The following is a 25140-nucleotide window of genomic DNA, read 5'->3' as shown; positions in this document are numbered from 1 at the left end:
TGCACGTTGAAATCTCCGCAAAACACATAATGCAAGTCTCATTGGTTAATTAGTAGATATCATTCATCCACATCAGCTTTTGTTAGTGGTGGACAATATTTGATATAAAACTCAAGCCTGTCTTAGCAAGCTGAAGTCTAGCTGTTATCAGTTGAAAACTTATTTGTGTGTAGTTTAAGTACATCAGAGACAGCAGTAACAGTTATGACTGGTTAATGGGTGCTACTGTGCTACAGCACTCTGTAAACATTGGATTAAAATTATGCCATTTCTCTTTTAATGTAAGCCAGAAATCGCACTAAAATTATGGCATTTCTCTTGGAATGTGTGTTGGTATACAAATCATGTTGTCTCTCCAAAATAACTAGAAACCAATATCAAGTTCTGAAATGGTGGTCAGTTATGCTATGATCAATTCAGAGAAGGGACACAACTGTGCATGCTCTGTTGTGACGTCATCCCTTCTGGCACTCTTGAGCACTAAAAGTGTGTGTAAAATATTCTGCAGGTGTAAGGTATGCAGCATTTTGTAGAAGAAGTTGACACGAATGGCACCATGAGTGAGGGGTCAAACGCACTAACTGGAATTCATTGGCTTGGGTTTGATTCCAGCTACTACCATTCATTTTTTTTCATTTTGTATTCCTTGCAATATTAAACTATTAATTATAAAATTTTAATATATTTAAATAGTTCAATTTACATACATAAAATTAACTTATTCAGTTTAGTTACAGTCATTACCACTATTAAGTCAAAAGGATGTAGATGTTGATAAAAAAAAAAAAAAAAGAAGCGAGTAATCGACGAAATTTAGTATGAAAACTTTTTCTGCACATGATCTGCCCTTTTCCAGTACATCTTGGAGGAGAAAGTAAGACTTCAAGAGAGGTAGATCGACCCAAATGTAAATCAAACAAGAGAGTGTGGTATGACATTCATTGATTTGGTTCAAGCTGTGTAAGTAGAAGCAGATAGATGCCCCTTTCAAGATCCTAGAACATTTCTCCAGTAGCCGAGTGGTCAAGCAAACCAATTGGCAATCCCTCTGCTCAGGTTCAGTTTCAGCTGCTACCATTTTTTTTTATTTTATTCCATTTCTTGCAATGTTAAATTATTAATTATAAAATTTAAATATATTTCAATTGTTCAATTTATATACATAAAATTAATAAATTCAATTTGGTTACAGTTACTACCCTTGTAAGTCAAAAGGCTATACATCACCACATTGTAGCACATTTGTAAAATTTTGCACGAGCTGTCACTGACAGCACCCACAAATGGATACGCAATTTGATTCCTCCTTTACCACATGCTCTACCCTCTCGAATAATGTGATACCATTCAGTGAAGAATTAGAATAGGGCTTAAGCCAAGTGTCAGAGACTGCAACCCAACTCTCTCTGCAGAGACACTCTTTTCATGGCTGATCTAGCATTCAATTGAAGGATTTTATACATCATTCTCTTGAGATAGAACAGTTATTATCATTTGATATATTAAGGCGTTGCTGAATGAGGAAATTGAAGTTCAATTATAATTTCCATAATTAAACTCAAAAGGTTTTGGGATTTTCAGAATTTCATGGCTCATTCCGTTTTCTCTGTGGGAGTCTTTATTGTGTTAAAAAAACGACGTTGACGATGGTATGGGTTATTGACAATAGGATGCAAGGGGAGCATGTTCAGGTGCACAGGTGCAGGGACCTTTCACTGTGGGACAGAGGGGGAGTGAACAACGGAGCATAACTGTCAGAGATAGGTAACCTTGTGGTACGTTTTGTGAAGGCATGGAAATGCATTTTTGTCATCATGTGATGGCGCTCTTCATACTGCTTTCACATATGGGCAGCCATTTGCTAAGCTTTTGGCTTCCCTGAATGTTATTCTCTGCTTATGCCGTGGCATCGTCAGGCAATCTTTGTGAGTCCAAACTCACTACAAATGTTTTATATGTGATAAATGAGATCTCGCCATTTTTATTTAGCTTCTTTGTCATATGTATCACTGCAAATGCTGGAATAGGAGCTGTTACAGCATTCAATACATATCTTCACTAAGATGAGTGCCTACGGTCCTGACACTGAATTATGTTGTTAGGTATGTATCCTTCATCTAACACTGAAGTTGAGGAGTCAGTGCAAATGACAGCCATGCAGAGGATCCGAGTTCAATTTCCAGTACTAATAAAATGGGAGGACTGGAATGGGATCCACTCAGCCTTGTGATGTCAACTGAACTTGAATGAGAAGTAGCAGCTCTGAGGTCTGCAAAGCCGACAATGGCCAGGAGAGCGGTGTGCTGACCCCAGGCCCTTCAATACTGCAGTCAAATGATGCCACTGGCTGAAGACGATACATGGCCAGTCAGTCCTGACCGGCCCATGTGTCACCAGAGCAGCAGAGCTATGTACACTGCAAGTTTCATGCCAAAAACAGTGCTGAGTCCACCAACAAGTTGGATGCCTTTGGCATGGTTAATTTGATCTTTATCCTGTTTCTTCCCATTGAGATTATGTTCTGAACATCCCTTCTACATTGTGGATTTGCTGAGCACACAATTTTCCCTAGTCGCATGGAGTAAAGGTTTCCTGTATTTCCATTGTGACCATTAATGTACATGATAATAAAGGGCCAACATCATCTCTGTAATGACTACTTTTGTTTGCTTCATAAGGCATCACCCACATCTATCCCCCAGTAACAGTATTATTCACTACAGTGGCAGTGCTCACTTCTTTAATTCCATTACTAGACACAGACTATTCTGCTCACAACTTCTGCTGGGTGAGAGATTGCAGTGCAGTGCTTGCACCCTCATCTGTTTGTCCCCTGAGCTGGTTGCCATAATTACTGCATGCTTGTAACCCCCCTCTTCTTCTTTGTTATTTTGTAATGCCTGCTTTTGCACTGAGATGATGGCTGCAGTTTTCATTTTCATATTTATGTCATAAGCTGATTCACTGAGATTATCCACAGCTTCTCAACGTGCAGAGTGTAACGTATGTATGTCCTGTGTCGTTTGCTGTTGTGTTGGCTCATGTAAAGGAGGCTCCCTGCCTTCTCCATACATACATCAAAAAAAGTTTTGCATCACCTCGGTTCCGAGAGTTGCGGAACCTGTGCAGGAAACATAAACATCATTTCCACCCTCATGAAAACCACACATTGCAGGTTGTACCACCATACAGTGTGACTTTCAGAGGTGGTGGTCCAGATTACTGTACACAACAGGTACCTCTGATACCCAGTAGCATGTCCTCTTGCATTGATGCATTCCTGTATTCGTCGTGGCATACTATCCACAAGTTCATCAAGGCACTGTTGGTCCAGATGGGACCACTTCTCAATGGCGATTCAGCGTAGATCACTCAGAGGGGTTGAAGGGTCACGTCATCCATAAACAGCCCTTTTCAATCTATCACAGGCATGTTCAATAGGGTTCATGTCTGGAGAACATCCTTGCCACTCTAGTTGAGCAATGTTGTTATCCTGAAGGAAGTCATTCACAACATGTGCACAATGGGATCGCGAATTGTCGTCCATAAAGACGAAATCCTCGCCAATATGCTGCCGATACGGTTGCACTATCGGTCAGAGGACGGCATTCACGTATCGTACAGCCATTACAGTGCCTTCCACGACCACCAGCGGCATACATCAGCCCCACATTATGCCACCCCAAAACAGCAGGGAACCTCCATCTTGTTGCACTCACTGGACAGTATGTCTAAGGTGTTCAGCTCCGACGACTGAAGGAGTATGCGACACTCATCAGTGAAGAGAATGTGATGCCAATCCTGAGCGGTCCTTCCGGCATGATGTTGGACCGATCTGCACTACGCTGCATGGTGTCATGGTTGCAAAGATGGACCTCGCCATGGATGTTGGCAGTGAAGTTGTGCATCATGCAGCCTATTGTGCACAGTTTGAGTCATAACATGACATCCTGTGGCTGCACGAAAAGCATTATTCAACATGGTGGCATTGCTGTCAGGGTTTCTCTGAACCATAATCTGTAAGTAGCCCTTGGGTGGCTTGAGCGAGGCATGTCATCGACATTTCCTGTCTCACTGTATCTCCTCCATGTCAGAAACAACATTGCTTTGGTTCACTATGAGACACATGCACACTTCCCTTGTTGAAAGCCCTTTCTGGTACAAAGTAACAATGCGGACACAATTGAACCACAGTATTGACCGTCTAGGCAGGGTTGAACTACAGACAACATGAGCCATGTACCTCCTTCCTGGTGGAATGATTGGAACTGATCGGCTGTTGGACCCCCTCCATCTAATAGGTGCTGCTCATTCATGGTTGTTTACATCTTTAGAGAGACAAAGTGGACTGGGGAAAAACTGTTAGTAGGATAAGTTTGGTACTTTTATGGCTTTAATGTGTGTGTGTGGTTTGAGGTTTTCGGGCGCTAAACAGCATGGTCATCAGCGCCCAAATTCATAGAAACAGGAACACATGCGGTGAAGGGACGAAGACGGACAGCGAACAAGGAGAATGGCTAAAAGACACAGACCTGACGCAGTACCAAATCCTCACATACAGAGGCAAAACAAGAGGAAAAGAAACGCACTAAAAAAGGAAAGGAAACACAAGGAAAAGAGAACAGAAATCGAAGTGAAACAAGTAGGTAATCGTGACTGGCGGACATCTTACCTAAAACCTGGGTGAGCCAGTCACCCAAAAGCACATTAAAATCCTCTCCCTAAAATCCGAGGCAACAAATTGGACAGGACACAAAACCGTAAGACCTTAACCACAGTCATTGTGTCGTCTTTCAAAATAGAGGGCAAATCCGGTGGCAAGGAAACCACCACCCTCTGGTCAGAGAATGAAGGACAGTCAAGTAAAATGTGGCGGACAGTAATAGGACGCCACAAGCACTGCAGATTGGGGGGTCCTCCCGCCGGAGTAAAAAACCATGCGTTAAGGGACTGTGCCCAATGCGGAGGCGAGTGAGGAGAAACTCATCCCGCCTGCATGACTGGTAGGACGTACGCCATGGCCGCATGGTGGCCTTGACCAGACACAGCTTATTTTCACTAACTGTCAGCCACTCCTCTTCCCATTGACGCATAACACAAAAACGCAAAATGGAGGTAACAGCATGGAGGGGGACGGCACATTCAACAATGTGAGGGAGGGAACATGAATCTTTGGCAGCCACTCCCGCCAGTTCGTTTCCCCTAATACCCACATGCCCCGGCACCCAGCAGAAAGAAATCTCCTTCCGCTGCCGTTGCAGGTGGAGTAGGGCATCATGGATGTTCTGGACGACCATATCTTCTGGGTACAAGTGTTGCATGGTCTGAAGGGCACTCAGGGAGTCAGAACAGATGAGAAACTTAAGACTGGGAACACATCTCATCTGCTCCAATGCCCGCAAGATCGCAAACAATTCGGCATCAAAGATGGTAAACGCCGCAGGAAGCCGTAACTTGACGACTCGATCAGGGAAAACAACAGCACAACCAACAGAGTCCCCCTGTTTAGAGCCATCCATAAATACTGGTACATGGTCGGGATGCGGGTTTAAAATATCGTAAAATAAGGAGGTAAAAACAAACGCAGGAGTGCAGCTCCTCCGATACTTTGACAAGTCTAAAAGGACGCTGGGCCTCTGGAGCAACCAGGGAGGCAGGCGGGTAAAACCCTGGTGTTGGAGTGCCACACACTCCACACCAAGGGACTCGATCAAATGCTTGGCACGAATCCCAAATGGTCTCTTTGCCCCGGAACGACTGGAAAAAGAGACATTCCATAGGCGGTCGGGCAACGGTAGGGTACGCAGGGGACGTAGGACAGGCAAGGAATTGACACACCCGTCGCACCATGAGGAGTTTCCGCCGGATGGCGAGCGGTGGTTCCCCTGCCTCAGCACACAGGCACTACAAACTGTGACCTCTCTGAGAGGAAATCATGAATCCAGTCACACAACTGAGACGATGCTCCATATGCATGCAACTTGATTAATAGTCACTTGTGAGGAACGGTATCGAAAGCCTTCTGGAAATCTAGGAATATGGAATCGATCTGAGATCTCTTATCGACAGCACTCATTACTTCATGGGAATAAAGAGCTTGCTGCGTTGCACAAGAACGATATTTTCTGAATCCGTGTTGGTTATGTATCAATAAGTCATTTTCTTCAAGATGATTCATAATGTTCAGGTACAGTAAATGCTCCAAAATCCTACTGCAAATTGAGGCCAGTGATATGGGTCTGTACTTCAATGGGCTACTCCTATTTCCTTTCTTGAATATTGGTGCGACCTGTGCTACTTTCCATTCTTTAGTAACAGACCTTTCGTCAAGTGAGCGGTTGTATATGATTGCTAAGAAAGATGCTATTGTGTCTGCATACTCTGAGAGGAACCTGATTGGTATACCGTCTGGACCAGAAGACTTGCCTTTCTTAAGTGATTTGAGTTGTTTCGCAACACCTAAGATATCTACTTTTATGTCACTCACGCTAACAGCTGTTCTGGTTTCAAATTCTGGAATATTTACTTCCTTTTCTTTCGTGAAGGAATTATGGAAAACTGTATTTAGTACCTCCGCTTTAGTGGCACTATCATCTGTAACATTTCCATCGCTATCGCGCAGTGACGGTATTGACTGTTTTTTGCCGCTGGTGTGCTTTACATACGACCAGAATCTCTTTGGGTTTTCTACAAGATTTTGATACAATATTTCATTGTGGAAACTATTAAAAGCATCTCGCATTGACTTCCAGGCCACGACTCGATGCCACTGTTCTCCGTGTCAAAGCTGGACATACCGACTATTAGGTAGGTGGCCGTAATGTTCTGGCTGATCAGAGTATTACTCGCGCTACGACGCATCGTACAAACAACCGATCACCAGAATGGGTGTGGCCAATTTAATTCTAAATCAATTGGTTATTACAATATCAGATTACCAAAAAACGATTAAACGACTTTATACGCACCGGGCCCTTAAGAAATACTTTTCCCAAGTAAAAGTAAGCCACTGAGAGGTGAAAAGCAAACTACAGGCTCAGGAATCGCATTTTATAATCTCAGTTAATTGTCGCTGAATACACTCATACTATGACAGAACTAAGGTACAGTAAAAGCGAACAGCTGCTGTCTGACTGCTACAAAAATGAATAAATGACTCTGGTTGTATTTCACTATGCTAGTAATAATGCAATTTTACAAGTAAGTTGCTGTTACTCACTAGCTACACACTTACTGTGGTGAGTAATGATAGGTGGATGACACTGTGATTTTTAGCGTAAGTTTGTGAAACGGAATCGTAGTAATTTTTGGACGGGACAAAAGAATCGACCTTCCATAAGGAATGGAATTTATCTGATAGGTGAGTAACCACATGTGTACGAATTTTTGTGTAATATGTATGAGATAGAGAAGATGCCACCTCAGCTTCAACTCAGAGAAAGAAGAGTAATATTAGCCAAAGATTAAATTGTAGTGTTTTCGGAGATGTGACTGAATGAATGAATAATGCAATGGCAAACATCTATGAAAACAGAAATTTAAAGTTGTGCAAAGTAATAGAATATCTATGTATAATCAAGAGTGAAGCCTTAGTTGTGAACTTTCAAGCACTGTTTAATTCACAATATTTGTAGGAAAATATTTTATTGGTATTCCCTAGATTAAGGTGTGCTTTTCCTCTTGTGAGAAATAGAGTAAGATATTAAGTGCTATGTAAATCATTTAACTAATTTGGGATAGAGTGCGAAGTTTTGAGTAGCACATGCCAATAGGAGTATTTTTCTTATATCCATGAATTTTACTAAATATGTAATTAGTAAATGAGTAGCCTTACACAAAAATAGTTATTAACACATTATCTGATCTATCAGTAAATGAAGGAACAAAGTTGTGGCTTTAAAATGCCAGCTGGAGATAACCCAGTACATAAGAAATGTACGAGGGTCATTCAATAATTAAAGAGACAAATTGGTCTGAGGAAAGACTGTTAGAAGGGCAAGTTTGGTACTTTTATGGCTTTAAGTTGGCATCACTGGGATGAGCCCTGATCAGCTGATGTATCAACATTGTTTTGTTTATAACCTCAAAAATAAATTTCAAGATGGCAAGTCCGCTTCAAACGTCCACATTAGTTGAACAACGTTCTGTTATTTGTATTTTACTTGCTAAAGGCGAGAAACCAGTGAGTATATACTGTAGAATGTCTAAAGTTTATAGTGAAGGTTGTATGAATCGTGCAAATTTTTAAAAGTGGGTAGAGCAGTTCAAAATTATCACAACTCAGTGACTGACAAACACTGTTCTGGCCGACAAGTTGCAGTTTCAACACCCTCACTTGAAAGTCAAATCGATATTACTCGTGCCAACAGCCATGTGACTGTCGAAATGATAGTTGATAACATTGAAGTTAGTACGGGTACAGTTCATAACATTATCTGTAACAAGCTTAAGTAACACAAAACATGTGCAAGATGGGCCCCAAAAGAGTTGACCCAGCTACACAAGGAAATAAGATTGAGAGTGTGCACAGAGCTAAACGAATGTTATGAAAGAGGTCAGCACTTCCTCAACAAAATTTTAACTTGTGATGAAACTTAGGTTCACTATTATGAGACAGTATCAAAAAGACAAAACATGGGGTGGAAGTGCACCTACTCATCTGTCACGAAAAAAATCAAAACCAAAGCATCAGCAGGAAAAGTCATATAGACGGTGTTTTGGGACACTGAAGGTTTAGTTTTTTATGATTATCTCAAAGAGCAGTGTACAATGAACAGCCAATACTACTCAGATTTGCTATTAAACTAGGTGAAGCCAGCCATGAGAGAGAGATGTTGTGGATCTCAGAGGAGAGGTGTGATTCTCCAGCAACACAGCTCATGTCCTCACATTGATCTCAACTAACCTGTGAAATCTTCGACAAAATGGGGTGGGAAGTACTGCCTCATCCCCCTTATAGTCCTGATTTGGCACTTAGTGATTTCCATTTGTTTGGTGCACTGAAGGAGGTATTACGTGGGAAGATGCTCCAGGACAACGAGGATGTGAAAAAGTTTGTGGGAAATTGGTTCAAACATCAAGATAAAAGTTCTTTGCAGCCGGAAAAAAAGCCTGTAGCCCATTGGAACAAGTTCATAAATGTTCAAGGGGATTATGTTGAAAAGCTGAAAAAGTATTGTTTTGTAAAAATAAACGCTTTTTTCTCCAGACCAATTTGTCTCTTTAATTGTTGAATGACCTTCATAATATGCTACATAGATTTCTGCACCACTGAAAATACAATAAGTAATATTGCTGTGCTGACGCAGCAGCTTTGTTGGATGTTTGAATTCCAGCACTACTGCCTTAACCTATTCAGTAAAATATAAATCATGATGGCTGTTAGGAAATCTGGACCCTGCTCCTTCAGAATGAAAGTCCATGGCTTAAATACTTCTCTCAGTGAGTGCTTTGTTGTCCACACAAGACACAGCCAGGGCAAAAGCACCACAGGTGCAAAGATGCAAGCTGGTGCCAGTGTCATTTCCATCAGCGCCATGGGCAGTGCTGGGGATGAAGATATTGACTTTGCCTCAGCCAACTGCTGGCCAAGTACAATCCACCAATGACCGGATAGCAACAGAAAAAAGCCTCCTTGGTAGATAGAAGAGCAGCTCCTATCCACTTGGTTATAGATCATCGTCCAGGGCTGATTTAGGGAACATCGTTTACTGAACTCTTAGAAGTGAACAGACAGGAGCTGTAAATTGTATTTGCTATGTACTGAGAATTGCACTTAGCCATTGAGGGCCTTTTTTGTGCTATATTACAAGCAATGTTGCAGATTCATATTTCAACTACGTAAGTAAACCATTTTAACTTAATTGTGTGACTTTGTTACTAATTTGTTGAGGTGTTGTAGAACCTTTGTTCATCTATCCTGTTACATGACCCTGGAGCATAGCTGTGTAATAGTGGCAGGGAGAAATTGTCTTTGCGGTGTACTGCACCAGAAACCATTTCACAAATTCACAAATTCAGCCTACTTTGACAACAGCGGCAACTCGGTCTCCAAAGCAGTAGCGACAAGGCCTTTACAAAAACTGGTGATGAGGGTTTACAAAACCAGCAATGAGGATTTACAAAAGTGAAAATACTGAAGACAAGAAAAAAATAATAATTTAATGAAAAAATGACAAAGACAAAGCAACAAACTGGCTATTCCAGGCAAGGGGGACACACACAATATTTCATGTAGGCAGCTCAACAATTGTAAACTAGGTTTTTGACAATTGGTTAGTTCATAAAACAGAAAGTATTTGGTTGCATGTTCCTTGCTCTGAAGGTTTTCTATTCACTGAGACACTGTACTCCACTAAGACTTTATAATAGAGGTGATCTTCAGAAAGAAAATCTTTTCTTTACAAATTTCATCAGACTGGTCTACAATACAGAAAATTTAGTCTTTTTTAAGTTAGTAGTTGTGGTTTAGCCATATATTCACTGTGTATCACCCTATTTTCACTCGGGAAAATTCTAAATTGGCTTGATGGGTACCAACATTTTTGGTGAAACTGCATTTTTATTTCATTGAGGTTTGTGATAGGCATTCATCACTAGCCTAATATCATTATCATTCAGTACTGGCATAATACTGTTAAGCTCTCATAAAACACTTTCCTTGTTGTTACATTTCCTTCAGTGAAATCATGGCTTTCTGGTTTCTTTCCTTATAAAGAAGTCAGCATAATTGCTGGCAATCTACAGTGACAGTATGACAAGGTCCAGATTTATTTATTTATTTTTTACTACTCCTGTAATGTTTGTCTGACAATGCACTTATCCATGAATTCTTAGGCATGGGAACCTTTCCAACAATGCATATATGATCATTCCAGGCAGCATCTTTGTATTTCAATAATAACTCTTAATACACACTTAACTTGATCAGGCTATTGTTATCTGTCATCCTAAGATGCGGTTATAGCTCAGATTAAGATGGGAGCAGGAAGATTTGTACCCAACATGCCTCTTCATTTCTTAATATTCTCTCATAATTTGAGATATTTGTCATGTAGGCCAATTTCAAACAAATGAAAACATGTCTACAGTTCTGGTGCACACTGACATCCCTGCATCACAATACTGCAGCACACTGTAAGAGGAGCCAAAACAATACAGCACAGCCTCTCTCCACTTTGTTGGTGCAAGGATTTCAGTGTGTACTAGAACTGCAGGCACCTACCAGCAAGCCCCCAAAAAAATTACCACTATAACTTTACTTTTTCAAGGTCATAATTAAAAGTTTATGACTACTCCTTGGACATTCAATGTGTTTTTCTGTTAAATACTGGGTAACACTCTGGCAGCGTGAGGTTGATCACTATAATTGCATAGAAGCAAAACACTACTCAGAATGAAACTTCATGTGCTGGACCAAGACTCGAACTCGGGACCTTTGCCTGTCACCAGCAAGTGCTCTACCATCTGAACTACCTAAGCACGACTTACGACCCATGCTCACAACTTTAATTCTGCCAGTACCTCATCTCCTACCTTCCAAACTTCACAGCTCTCCTGCAGATCTTGCAGAACTAGCACTCCTGGAAGAAAGGATATTGTGAAGACATCATTTAGACACAGCCTGGGGGATGTTTCCAGAATCTTTTCATTCTGGACTACTGAGAGTGTTGTCACTGAACATTTTCAATTTAAGTATCTTGAAAATGTATGCACAACATACTTTGGAAAATGGTGTATGCAGAAAGAAAAGTAGTGAGCTATGTGCCACAAAAATATACGAAGTCACTGAAGACAAAATTCACTGCTTGATTTTCTGCTGACTTAACAATGTTGGCCACAAAAGTACACATAGTCACTGAAAACAGAATTCACCACTGGCTTTTCTGCAGCCTAGACAATGGCAGCCTCCTGTGATTGCTGAATAACATGATTTCCATATGCTGCTTGCATCTTCCACTCTGTATCAAAGTGTGTAGGGTTTTGAAATGTTCAGGCAGGTTAAAAATGTTTGCTATACCGAAACTTCAATCCAGAACTTTGCCTTTTCCAGATAATACTATTTTCCACAATTATTTACGCATATACAAATATTTATCCACCCTCAAATCCCATATTTTGCAATGCCCTCTACCTCTTCCCATACTTCACTTAAGTTCTCATACATACCATTCTGGACAAGTGCTCCTGGAAGAAAGGATTTTGTGGAGAAATGACTGTGGGCTGCTGTACACAAGGGACAAGAATATGAATTTGTTCAGCACCCTGTTGTAAACTGTCTGACAAGTTAATAACACCAAAAGTTTCGCTGATTGGCACCAAACATTTCACTGATGAGTGGGCATTTCAAACCAGAAATTAGCCAAAGGTTTGTGTCAGACATTCTGCAACCTATTCTTTCACCCAATCCAATAATGTGTTCACACATAGCAAAGCTCTTGGCTACAGAAACCTTACAAACTTCTTGAAATACTGCTTCAAATGGATTTACAAGCATGTTTGTTCTACAGTAAAACATGTCCATTAAGAGATTATGGGGATATGCTGGGTACCAATGTTCTGTTTACCTGCAGTAGATGTAGGGCAGAAGATGAGGTGACATCTTTCAGTCAGAAATTACATACCACAGTTTTCTGGACTGAAACTTCATTCCTTTTCAGAAAGAATAATGTAAGATGGCCTGAATTATAAAAAGATGTACAAGCTAGACACGATCTTCTACAATTTTTTATAGACTTACAATAAGCCTGAGCATAGCTGTACGTGTGTCATCCTGAACACAAATTACTTGCGGAACACTGTTTCCACCAACATACTTCAGAATCTTGATGTTACCGTATTATCGGTAGAGCCAACACTCAAATCTAGCTAGTGTGTGGCAATGAACTCCACCCTTGAAATCTTGGTTGTGGTAACAGGCCACTCTGTAATGTAGCCCAAGGTGTTGGAAGGTGAATGTTGTAAGTTGGTGTTTGCAAAATAAAAGCTATGGGACAGAATAACCTGGAGTGTAGCCTGTCTATCTTTGAACCACATTGAATACATGCACTCTGCGATACTTAACGTATTTTTCATTTAAAACTCAGGCTGCCACGTACGTTCAGAAAACCTATATTAGATACTTGATGGTCAAGTAGGCCTATCTCATGAGTATTTTGAAGTGCATTGTGTGCATACATCGTACAGAATTACAAAAAGTAAAGGGGATCCATTACGTAATTTCTCGAAATAACCATTACCGGTGACAATTTTGCCATTTTTCAATACTGTTGGCCAGTTATTAGAATAGCAACAATCAACAAAGATATCGCATGCTAGGAACGTGTAGCTCCTATACCGAGTACGAGTAACCAAAGCTTCACTCTTATTTAGTCTTTCAGGTACCGTAATAGGCCTACATTGCACTTTTAAGTTACCGTTATTTATAAACTTCAGTGCATTAAATATGGTGTAAATGTTGGCAACAAGGTTGCTAGACATATCAGTCGCAAAGCAGGGATCATAGCCGTCATAACGACGCCCGGTGTATTTCATTTGGAGCAAATGTTACCAACAATATCAACGACGAAAATGCATCTTGGGCTTCACACAGACGAACTTTTTATCACAACCATAAATTATCGGACATTGTTGTACCATTAGCTTAATCATATCACAAGCTTTCTAAGTTATAACATGAAAATTCAAATAATTTTGAATCACAATGATCTAGAAAAGTACTGCCAATAAATAATGTGTATCAACAAAACTTTGCGACTACATTCCAGTTCGGTAATGTTAATTTTCTAATTTGTAACCACTGTTATCACCTTTAACCGTGCTTATTACGCTCGTTAATGTGGTTATGGTAAATTCTGTACTCACCAAGTTTTTACGACATTTATTCGCAAATAATCATTTGCTGGTAGACTTTTGCGTGTAGCCGCAAGCCAAACAAGAGAAAATTTTCCCCCTGCCCTTTTGCATAGTAGATCATAATTGTAAAACATTTTCTACTGCAACTCATGTCACAGCATTCGATCGTACAAGAAGTGAATTGCCGAACTGTCAACAAATCAAACTGCAATCAAAATGTTGAAAACAAATGCCATCTGAAGCAGAGCAGTTTCTTTTAAATCGACAACGTTATATACAAGGAGTATTTTACAATTTCCGTCTTTCCAGATATTACCTAACCAGAGAAACAGGATGTTACTTCCTTAACATATCAGCACAACAATGAACAGAACGATGCTGTCAACAAAAAAATGACACAAATCTCGCGCTTCAGAATGTTATCGGGAATTAAATTGTAAGAACAATAAATCCATAAAAACGTATTTTCAGCAACATCTATAATAAAATTCTTGCACACATTATCTCTCCTAACGTTTTTATTGGATTTTTTGTCGTCAATAACGCGCAGTAATTTCGGCACGATTTTCAGCTGTCAAACCTCTCGACCAAATACTTACAGGCATAGAGAGAGCTACACAAGTTTTCCTAACGTTGAACCTAGTGGAATACGTTTCTATGGTGAAAAATGAACTAATCTTAAAATTACGCTGTAATTGTATTTTGTAAAAACATTATCTTGCAGCAGCTAATACCACGAAAAAGTATTTTCACAACACAATTGTAATCATCTTTGTAGTTTTAAACTGCGCTGCTACTACTACGAGATTATTGTTAAAGCGCCTCCTATACGATCATTAATCGGACAATAATATAGAACGTGTAGGGGTGAGACTGAGCGGTTGCCCAGTAGTATTGGTTTTATTTATTTGGCCTTCAGCTTCAGTGGTACACAGCTTAGCAACTAACAGTTACAATAAAAATTTGCAATTCTTTTAATTTTCATATGGGCATATTTCATTACCGCTAAAATAACTGAACATTGCTTCTTCACTCGTGGGTAAACAAAGAAAAGTTTAATTTTTCCGTAGTTCTACGGTCTGATTTTAAAACTGCTTAGTAAAACAAATCTTTTCAGATATCAAAGTACTACTCTATCTTTCTTCATTGATGACTAATGATGCTTGTTGGGAATGGTAACCTAAGCTTGTTAAGTTCTGAGAGGAATTTTTCTTTTCGCTGATCGTACATCAGGCAGGAGAAGATTTATTGATAATGTCCACCACATATGAGTAGTTGCAGTCACAGGTATCAGAATTCGTTAAGTTGTTGACGCCATAAATAAGGAAAGCTGCATCGATTAAATCTCATCCTCGGGATTGTAGAAATAACTGTGCGGTGCACAGATAAGTCGTGAAACCACGGAAAGATGGGTATGTGGGATTGTAACCCACTATAATATTTTCATTTATTTACCGATGATGTTTCCCATTCCTTTTCACTGGGAACTCAATTCTATTTTCACTTGACGTATGCTATCGATGAAAGATAACTGGACAGCAGTTTGTTTGGCCAACTGGTCAACAGTTTCGTTATGCACAATGCCTTTGTGAGCTTTAATTCTATGTTTAACTTTATGTACCAGTAAGTGTGTGCTCTCATAATTATCTCATAGTTCAGTTTTCTATTCAAAGCCGTTACTTCGCAATTCGCAGACTCAAATTTCTAACCTCTATTGGCAGGGTTGTCTAACTGCCGGAGGTTGAAACACTTTGTCGCGTGTTACTGTATAGACTTGGCCACTGTTTCTATGTTTCGATATACAGTGTATCGATACGTGGAACTGTTTCAGTGTTTCGAAACTGCTGTATTTCACTGTTTCGAAAAGTGGTGTTTCATTCCGCTCTGTTTCGGATAACGGGACCAGATTCGATCTCGAGCCAGCCACAGAAACTGTATCGTTGTTTCAAAATAACGCTGTTTCAGTCCACTTGTGCTTGGAACGGACTATTTTTATCGGAACAGTGATGTTTCATTTCGCTTTGTCTCGGACTAGATTTGGGCACGGCACACATACGGAAATACGTTTAATATACTACTTCATCAAACTCTTTCAAGAGTGTCGAAATCTTTTTGACACACAAGAGCATGAAGCTTAAGATTTCCGAAAATAAAGCTTCGTTTCTAATTGACTGCTCTATTCCGAAATATGCTCAATAAACACTAACAAACAATAAAATAAAGCACACTATTCGCATTCAAAATAATGAAAGTGTGAAAAACATTCAGTTAAATTACACATCTCCTATAACATATGCTTGTCTGTTCATGTATAGTAATTACATTAATAAACGCAAGTAAACCTACAACATTTTTAATTAAAAAAGGCGTAGAGTGGCAGTTTTTAGACATATGCGTAAATTGGATGCACTTTCAAGCAATGTGATTGACGGATCATTGATGATGTAATGGTGAAATGGAGAGGGCTGGGAAGCATGGTGGATTTATAGTAATGATTTGAAACACCTTGAGGGACAAAAATTTGTTTCTCTTATATTTTTTATTCTTTCGAATTATGTGGCTTTATTCATGAGTTTATAGTCAATGTGCCTATTCTTCACAACGATTTCTTTTGTGTGCATGCATATTAGCAGGCCGGGTATACATTATCCATACTAGCGAAATGTGGGAATCCCAGTAGCGTATCCATTGTTTCTGCAATTTGTTCCCGCCTCCAGTACCGTTCGTGATGGTTCTTCTGTCTTCAGCTATGGCATTACGAAGCCCAGTGTGGGATTATTTTATGAAGATAAATCCTGAGGAAATTAAATGTAACTTGTGCTCGGCAGTGTTGTCATTTGAAAGTAGTTCAACTTCTTGCTTAAACAGACACTTGCGATATAAGCATCCAACATTTAAGTGAAACTCGTTCAATTTTTATGAATCTGAGCAGTGACAAAGCCAGTTCAGTTTCCACAGCAACTGTTCGGGAATCTGCCATTTCAGTGCCTGTCTGTCAAGATGAACAATCTGTGCAAGAAATACCCAGCACTTCCACCAGTTCAGTTCTGGGTAGGTGTGGTAGACAAGCAAAGATTACTGGATTTGCATCAAGACTAGTGGCTTCATCCAAACGACCCAAAATAGACAAACAGATTTTAAAACTTGCTGTTAAAGAATACCTTCCATTTAATGTAGTTGAGAGTGTAGAGTTTAGAAAAATGACTTATTTATAAATGAAAGCTATGTACCTCCCAGTAGCAAAAACACTCTCCCACAGTTTACTCTCTCAAGTGTTCGACAGCACACTAGTGCGAGTAAGATCTGCAGTGCAAGCTGCATCCTACATCTGCAAACAACTGATGGATGAACATCTGTGAAAAATGAGAATTATATTGCAGTGACTGCTCACTTCATTGATGAAAACTGCAATCTAAACTCATATTTTGTTATCTAGCTTTATATTCGATGACAAGCATACAGCAGAAACATTTCCAGTGAATTACAAAATGTGACTTCAACTTGGGGTGTTACCAATAAAATATTAGCTTCCACTACAGATAATGCACCTAATATTGTGAAGGCAGGGATGATGTGCAAGTGGTGGCATGTACCTTGTTTTGCACATACACTGAATTTAATTGTGCAAGCAAGCCTTGAACCAATTACAGACACAAGGGCAAAAGTGAAGTCAATAGTGGAATTTTTCAAAAAAAGTCCTCAAGCACTTGAGAAATTACACAATATTCAGAAGCAAATGGGCTTCCCTATTTTAACACCGAAACAAGATTGCCCTACGAGATGGAATTCCATGTATGAAATTTTTGACAGGCTTTTGAAAATCAAAGAGCTTTGATTGTATTTTGTTTAGTCCACTATATTGTTCATGTAGCTACCTTATAAGAACATTTTTATCATATTTGTTGCACACAGAAGACACGTTTTTGCCCACCATTCAGTGAGTTTAATTTTTTTTGAGTATGTTATTTATTCATTTTTGTGTCTGAGAATAATTATCTGCTTTGTGTATGTATATGTTTGTGTGTTTATTTTTGTAAATGTGCTGTGTTTGGTTATGACACTATAGGCATCTTGATACTTGTATAGGCCGGCCGGAGTGGCCGAGCGGTTCTAGGCGCTACAGTCTGGAACCGTGGGACTGCTACGGTCGCAGGTTCGAATCCTGCCTTGGGCATGGATGTGTGTGATGTCCTTAGGTTAGTTAGGTTTAAGTAGTTCTAAGTTCTAGGGGACTGATGACTTCAGAAGTTAGGTCCCATAGTGCTCAGAGCCATTTGAACCATTTGAACTTGCATAAGATAAATAATTCTCAGGCAAATCAACAAGGGTCTTCGATACTTTTGTTTCTGTTGTTCAGATACTGTGATAAAATTGCATTTCAACAACAACATAACTTCATCTCTGATTTCCTGGGAAGTTTATAATAAAATGGTAATACATCTGCTTGCTGTGAGTGCTTGAGGGAACTCCATGTACCTGTACCTCAAACAGACTTCTTTAGCAAGAACTATGAGTGGTGTAGAGGCAGATCTGTATGAATTGGTTTAAATTTTAATCTGGATTTTATACTTCAAAGAAACATACCTATCTCTGCATTTCAGTTACCTTGAAATGTTTTCCAATTCTATCAAGTGTACTTACTATGAGATGTATCCAGCTAACTTATGAATGTTTGGTGAAAAACTGCCATACTTGACCATTGTGCCATATCCTCCAGTCTGTTACGGTAATTTTTTGATCTGTGTGCATCAGTCACTTTGCATCCTGCTCTGTGTGACAAACAACGGAAAATTTAACTGCGAGTAGTAAAAGTGTGAGTGGCACACTCATAAATGTTAATTCAGTGCCTCGCTTCCCAGAATGTTATCTCAATAAATTATGTCATGAGATGCCTTTTCAAAAGCACATACAAATTATCACTCATAAAACCTATCAAAATTATGCACTAGAATACAGGGAAACGACTTTGGCAAACTTTGTTATGTCAAACATATTTAGCCTGACCTCGGCCAATTGGAAAGTATGAAAGTCACATGACATGAAAGCAGCGCATTTTCTACAGGAAAAATGGAACTGCAAATACGCCCAAGTGAAAGTTTCACAAACTGTCTCACTGTTTCGAAACAGCGTTTCGAAACATTGCATTGTACTGTTTCATTTGTTTCGAAACAGTTATGTGTTTCAGTTTGCCCATCTCTAGTATGTATGATAAGTACTAAATCTGCCAAAGTGCAAGTGATTTTCAGAAAAAAATACCTAAAACTCCTACAAAGTGTTTCAGTATAGACTTTTGAGGAATAAACCCTGTCCCCCACAAAATGGAAAGCTAACTTTACCTAACAAATAAAACTGTGCATTATTAGTTAAATATTTCAAGATATAATTATACTGCGATGTACCAAAAGAGATACTTCCAACCGCAACTGCTGATATGAAATTTGCAGAAGCAGTGCCACCAGATAAGAAGGAACTTTTATAAAAAATTTATGACACGAAACTCATCAAAGCGCAGGTGAAGGTGGCATATGCTGCAGAATTGTAAAAACTGGCCTATGTAAATCTAATATTGACATTAAAACGAACAATGCACACTTTACAACCAACATAAGAAACTCCAGACGATTGGAAGTGCACATTAATTCACCCTTTACATAAGAAAGGAGATAAAACTGATGTTAACAACTACAGAGAAACAACATCACTATTTCCAGTTACATACAACATCCTTTTTAATGCTCTACGTAATAGGCTAGAGAACGAGAAAGAAGACAAAATTAGAGAGTATCGAGGTATATTTTAGAAGAGAAAGATATGTGTGTAGTGTTCTACTAACATGAGTCTTAATCTCATACTCCAAGATGTATTATCAAGACAAATACCCTATGCCACTGTGATTGTGAGCTTCAGGAGAGTATATGACTCTCTTGACAGAATACTTTTATTGTAAATAGTGGAAGAATTTGGCGTGGATAATAAACATAATACAGTGAACACTAATAAACAGTAAATCTGAAGTTAATATTTTTAGGTGAGATATCGGACACTTTTGACGTGTGTTAGACAAAGAGTTAGTCTGTCCCTTATTTTGTGTAACTATTGTGGTCATCAAAAGGTGATCTGAGAATGAGAAGAGAAACTCAGGAAGAATGGTGTAGGTGATCAGATGGAATTGGGTATAAAAACAACAATCTTAGACTTCAGAGTTTTGCTTTTGCTGATGACCTTGCAACACTGCTCAGATGTAGCAATGGCAACAAGAAAAACCAACATGTTGAAAAGAAATACAGAAAAATGGGCCTTCAAATATCTTACACAAGATCTTATATGATAAACATAAGAGATGCTCCAAATTTCATGAATATAGTTTATGGAAAAATTAAGAGTCAATAAACTTAAATTTCTTGCTAATGTATAGAAAAAATACCTATGAGGAGGTCGTTAACATATTTCAATCAAGGAATTGGCTTTTCAGTTAACTAAAGACATGTGTAATAAGAGCTCTATTTCCTCTCAAGAAAGGTTACAGCACAATGATACAGTAATAAACTCAGAATGTTTACATGCAGCCAAATGCCTCGGTTTGACTAAAACACAAGTAGGAAACATGGAAAAGAAAGAGGGGAAAATCATAAGAAAATAACTGGGTCAGCAAAACACAATGATGAATACAGAAACAGTAGTAATGATGATCTGTAAAACTGAACAACAAAATATAATGATGAGAAAAGGTAGAGTGATGTTTTATGGCCACCTGGTTCCGATGAATGAAAACAGATACACAAGAGAAGTTTTGGCCTGTAAATCAGAAAAGTTCTCCCTGGTGCAAGTGACTTCAAGAAATTGGAAGTCATCCGAGAGAGATGAAGATTGAAGTAAATTTCTGAATAGAGATACGTTTTGAAAGAAGGTTTTAGATTATCAGCTCCAGAGAAATCCAAAAAAGAAAAATGAAACAAAGTAATCAGAAGTTCATTAATGGTAGCACTTTAATAAGATGAAAAACTATTGCAAAAACCTGAGAAGTAGGTATTTATGTGGTCCGTAGGAGGCCTAAATCGAGTGAAGAAGAAAACATGTATTTACTGGCAAGTCAGCTTCGATCGATTTTGTTGAGGTTTGCCACAGTGAATCTGAATTTAGTTGACTCATGTGAGCACAGTTTCCAGTTCGTAATTATAGCTATTATTCGATCCAGCCCACTGATTCACATTTCTAAGGCCAGTAGTCTTCATTCAAGAATACTTTATTCTTTAACGAGCATCATTGTAATTTCCATTTTAGATACCAGCATACAATGTAGGTTTGTTGGTACATCAACCTGGACTGCTTGTTTCTTTCTTAATCTAATGGTCACTGGACTCATATTCCTAAGCTTTATTTCAAAATCATTATACACCCTAACACTTCAACAGTATTCGCTTTTTATATTTAGTGCAAAGGACATCCCTTAATAACACTTTTTTATGAACACCATAATAACACACAGTTCTACTTTAGTTGACACCATCTTTCAACAATCCCAAAACACTCTGTTTAAGTGTTATGTTCAATTTTAATAGGTGGTCTTTTCAAAAGAAAAAGAAAATGTGGAAGCATATAGTAGTTGCAGTAGAAAGAAACTCTTTTAATAAAAATTTTAAATATTCCTTTGTTCTAAATTTGATGCAATCTACCCATTAGTCCTAATTACTGACAAATAATTAATAAGATGATGGACTCGTATTCATGAGGATGGAGGAAATCAAATTTTATCTTCTTTTATATGTATCCATCACTAATGAAGTCAATGGAATATAAAATAGCTCAAACTCGAACTTTAAATTTGTGAAGAAGAGAAGGGAAGGAAAATGAGACATTATCTCCCATTTATGACATAAGCTGAGATTGACAAGGATGAACCAGGATGTTAACTGCCTTTTGAAACAATCGGTATGACATTTGTTTAATGTGGTCTATGGAAATTATGGAAAGGCTAAATTATAATAGTCCTGTAACATGTACACATTGTTGATAGATATGGATCACAACAATGTAGCCATCCATATCCAGAAATGTAAGACATTAAGGTCAGTTGATGGGATAGCTCATGTTACTGCACCATCTGAATAATTCTTTCTCGTTATACTTTTTTTAGTGCAGTTGCATGAGGCATAGAAAATAGGATGGTACGCTTATCATTCATAAACATCATCCAGTGTTTTATGTATGTTTAACATTCTTCTAAGGCAGGAGCCATTTGTCACACAGAAATTGGTGATTATTATGCAGCAAAGTGTATGGTGTTCGCAGTTGTTGCATTGTGTGCTGATGTTGGAAACATCTTGTGTGATGAACAATGGGAACAAAATATGACCAAGTGAGAATTGGTATTCATATTCACATTTATTTATCAACCACTGATCAAATACGTGATATGGTTTTTTGTCAGGTAAACACATAACAAGTAAATACATTCAGTTACAAACTTAAGGCATATAATATATACATAATACAATAAACAGTATTAATAATTGGATAGAGAAATCAAGGGAATATAAATGTATGATGCAATATACTGCTAACACATAATAGGTAAATACATGCAGAAGTGGCAAGTATACATTATACACAGATATAGGACAACAAACAATATTAATAACTGGCTAGAGAAATCAATGGAAGAGAAATATATGACACAATCTACTACTTATACTGATATACAGCCTCCCATTGCACTAGGCCTACATACATTTTGCACATTGGCAGTAATTGCTACCTATTTAACACTTCATTTAACTTATACTAAACCGAATAGTAATTTCTTAGGATATATGCTTTAACAGCTTTTTTAGTTTTACATTTACAATGCTTCTTTAATGTCTTATTATTTAGTTTTAAACCTTTGTATTAAATATTGTTCTCTGTTCACATCCTGTGTTTTCAGGCGTTCCTGGTTCTGGTATTATATTTTCGTGTCGCCTTTTTGTCGGATACTGATGTACATTTTTCTTAATATGTATTAATGTTTCGAAAATATATTCCCAGGGAACACACTACACGAAATTCGAAAAAGTTTGCAATGAAAAATAGGGGTCGCTATGATTTTGTGTTTGGTGCATATTACATCATATGCACGCAAAATTTAGCTAAGATAGTGAATTTTTCATTACACTTGAGTGTAGGTGTCTACCTGTTACCAATCTCGAGAAAACTGATCTGATATAGCACACTCATTTGTGATCGCGAGCATCAGTGATAAAATCAGAATGAAATATCCCCAACATTTCTCATATTTCATAATCTATTTGAGATATGGAAATGAGATTCTGGCAAATGATAGCATACAAAGTAGTGAGTATTTTACTGTATTGTTTTTATACAAAACTTCATTATTTTCTGTGTTATTCCACTAACTACAGACTTGTTCAATGAAAGAGTGTAATTTTTAAGAGCCATTGATACCTGGTGAAACGAGAAATGCTATGAGTTTTAGAATAGCATAAGTGAAGACATTACATATTTATTTTTGAACAACAGATGTGCTTTTTCAAAAGCTATTGACCTTACTTTTCTTCAGTTCCTCACTTAATAAACTCAATAAAGCGCTGTTTCACATTTCTCTCGCCATTGCTTCCATGCAACATATTAGTGAGGCGACATTGTTTACCGAGTGAGGTGGCACAATGGGTACACACTGGACTCACATTTGGGAGGACAACAGTTTAAACCGCATCTGGCCATCCTGATATAGGTTTTCCGTAACTTCCCTAAATCGATTCAGGCAAATGCTAGGGTGGTGCCTTTGAAAGGGTATGGCTGACTTCCTTCCCCATCCTTCCCTAATCTGAAGAGACCAATGACCTCGCTGTTTGGCCCTTTCCCCCAAATCACCACCGAGCGAGGTGGCGCAGTGGTTAGACACTGGACTCGCATTCGGGAGGATGACGGTTCAATCCTGCGTCCGGCCATCCTGATTTAGGTTTTCCGTGATTTCCCTAAATCGCTCCAGGCAAATGCCGGGATGGTTCCTTTCAAAGGGCACGGCCGACTTCCTTCCCCGTCCTTCCCTAATCCGATGAGACCGATGACCTCGCTGTCTGGTCTCCTTCCCCAAACCAACCAACCAACCCAAATCACCCAACCAACCAACACTGTGTAAACTCTGCTGTGTTTTGGCAAAAGATGCACATTTTAACATGGCAACAAGGGAAATTTAGATTTGATACAAAATTCGCCACTCATGAAGCTTCTCTGAAAGTTTCAGATGAATAAAAAACTAGGTGAAAATAGATCACTGATTTTGTTGCATTTTCAGCAAAATTCTTTGTACATACTAACCAAGGTGATGCGTCAGTAGATTTGTTTGAATGATCACCAAGCAAGTGTGGGCATGAAGGGACTCAACTTACCATCTACAGCACAATCCCACCACTACCGCTCTCCTCATGCATACCATGCTGATTATACATCTACTGGCTACTTTATTCTGTGCGGACTCTACCTTGTATGTTTTTTTATTGGCTCAATAAAAAATCGTTCAGGTGTACAGGAAATAGTGTTTTACTTTTCCCTACTGTGTGTATATTCCTTTTTCATCTGCAGCTGAATTGTTTTCAGTCTGGTTCCCTTGCCACTTGTTCAGCTGCTATTGTGGAATCATCCCTAGGTTTTGATATGGCAGTTTTCTTCCTTAAGCTTTTTCTTCTGCAGCAGATTTTAGATTTCGATTCAGTTTCTTCATTTCTACTACAAAGATCATGCAGTTCAATTTACTGTTAGTTCTCAGGTAAATTTTCTGTTTTCTGTTTTGATTTCAACAGATATGTTTATTGTTCTCAATGCTAAACTTTTCTCAGTCTCACTGATCAGCTCTGCTTTCAACCTGTTGCACAAAGCAGCCCACGCATTGTATAATCATTTCTGCTGTGGATGGTGTTTATGTCAATTGTTGTAACATGATCTTCCTCTGGAACTACTTTCATTACTTGTTGGGTTATATATATATATATATATATATATATATATATATATATATATATATATATATATATATATAGAGAGAGAGAGAGAGAGAGAGAGAGAGAGAGAGCTCACTGCATGGAGCATACACTGGACCGGAACTGTAACACAAAGAAATGTTTTCTTGTCCAGATATTATTGCACATCACAAACCTTGAGTGCAACTTATATGCTTGTTTCTTCATTGCAGTTAGCGTATTTCATCCACACACAATACTGGCAATATGAACTTTGGGAACTGCAGAACTATCCATATGCTGTTTTCTGCAATTAAACATGAAAAAGGCA

The 25140-nt window shown here is 38.6% G+C and overlaps 1 protein-coding gene across 1 annotated transcript in view; it reads right to left on the bottom strand.

The window, feature by feature from the left end:
• LOC124622184 (meiotic recombination protein REC8 homolog) overlaps positions 1-14054 on the bottom strand; it is a 380857-nt gene extending 366803 nt beyond the window's left edge. The window contains exon 1 of the mRNA XM_047147832.1: positions 13864-14054. Within this exon, the coding sequence (XP_047003788.1) occupies positions 13864-13988 (125 nt within the window). The 5' untranslated portion in view covers positions 13989-14054. The remainder of the gene's footprint in view (positions 1-13863) is intronic.
• Positions 14055-25140: the final 11086 nt, after the last annotated feature.

This window comes from Schistocerca americana, chromosome 1 (assembly GCF_021461395.2).
Source record: "Schistocerca americana isolate TAMUIC-IGC-003095 chromosome 1, iqSchAmer2.1, whole genome shotgun sequence".
NCBI lineage: Eukaryota > Metazoa > Arthropoda > Insecta > Orthoptera > Acrididae > Schistocerca > Schistocerca americana.
The sequence above is the reverse complement of the archived record's forward strand: the minus strand, read 5'-3'. Positions and strand labels throughout refer to the sequence as shown.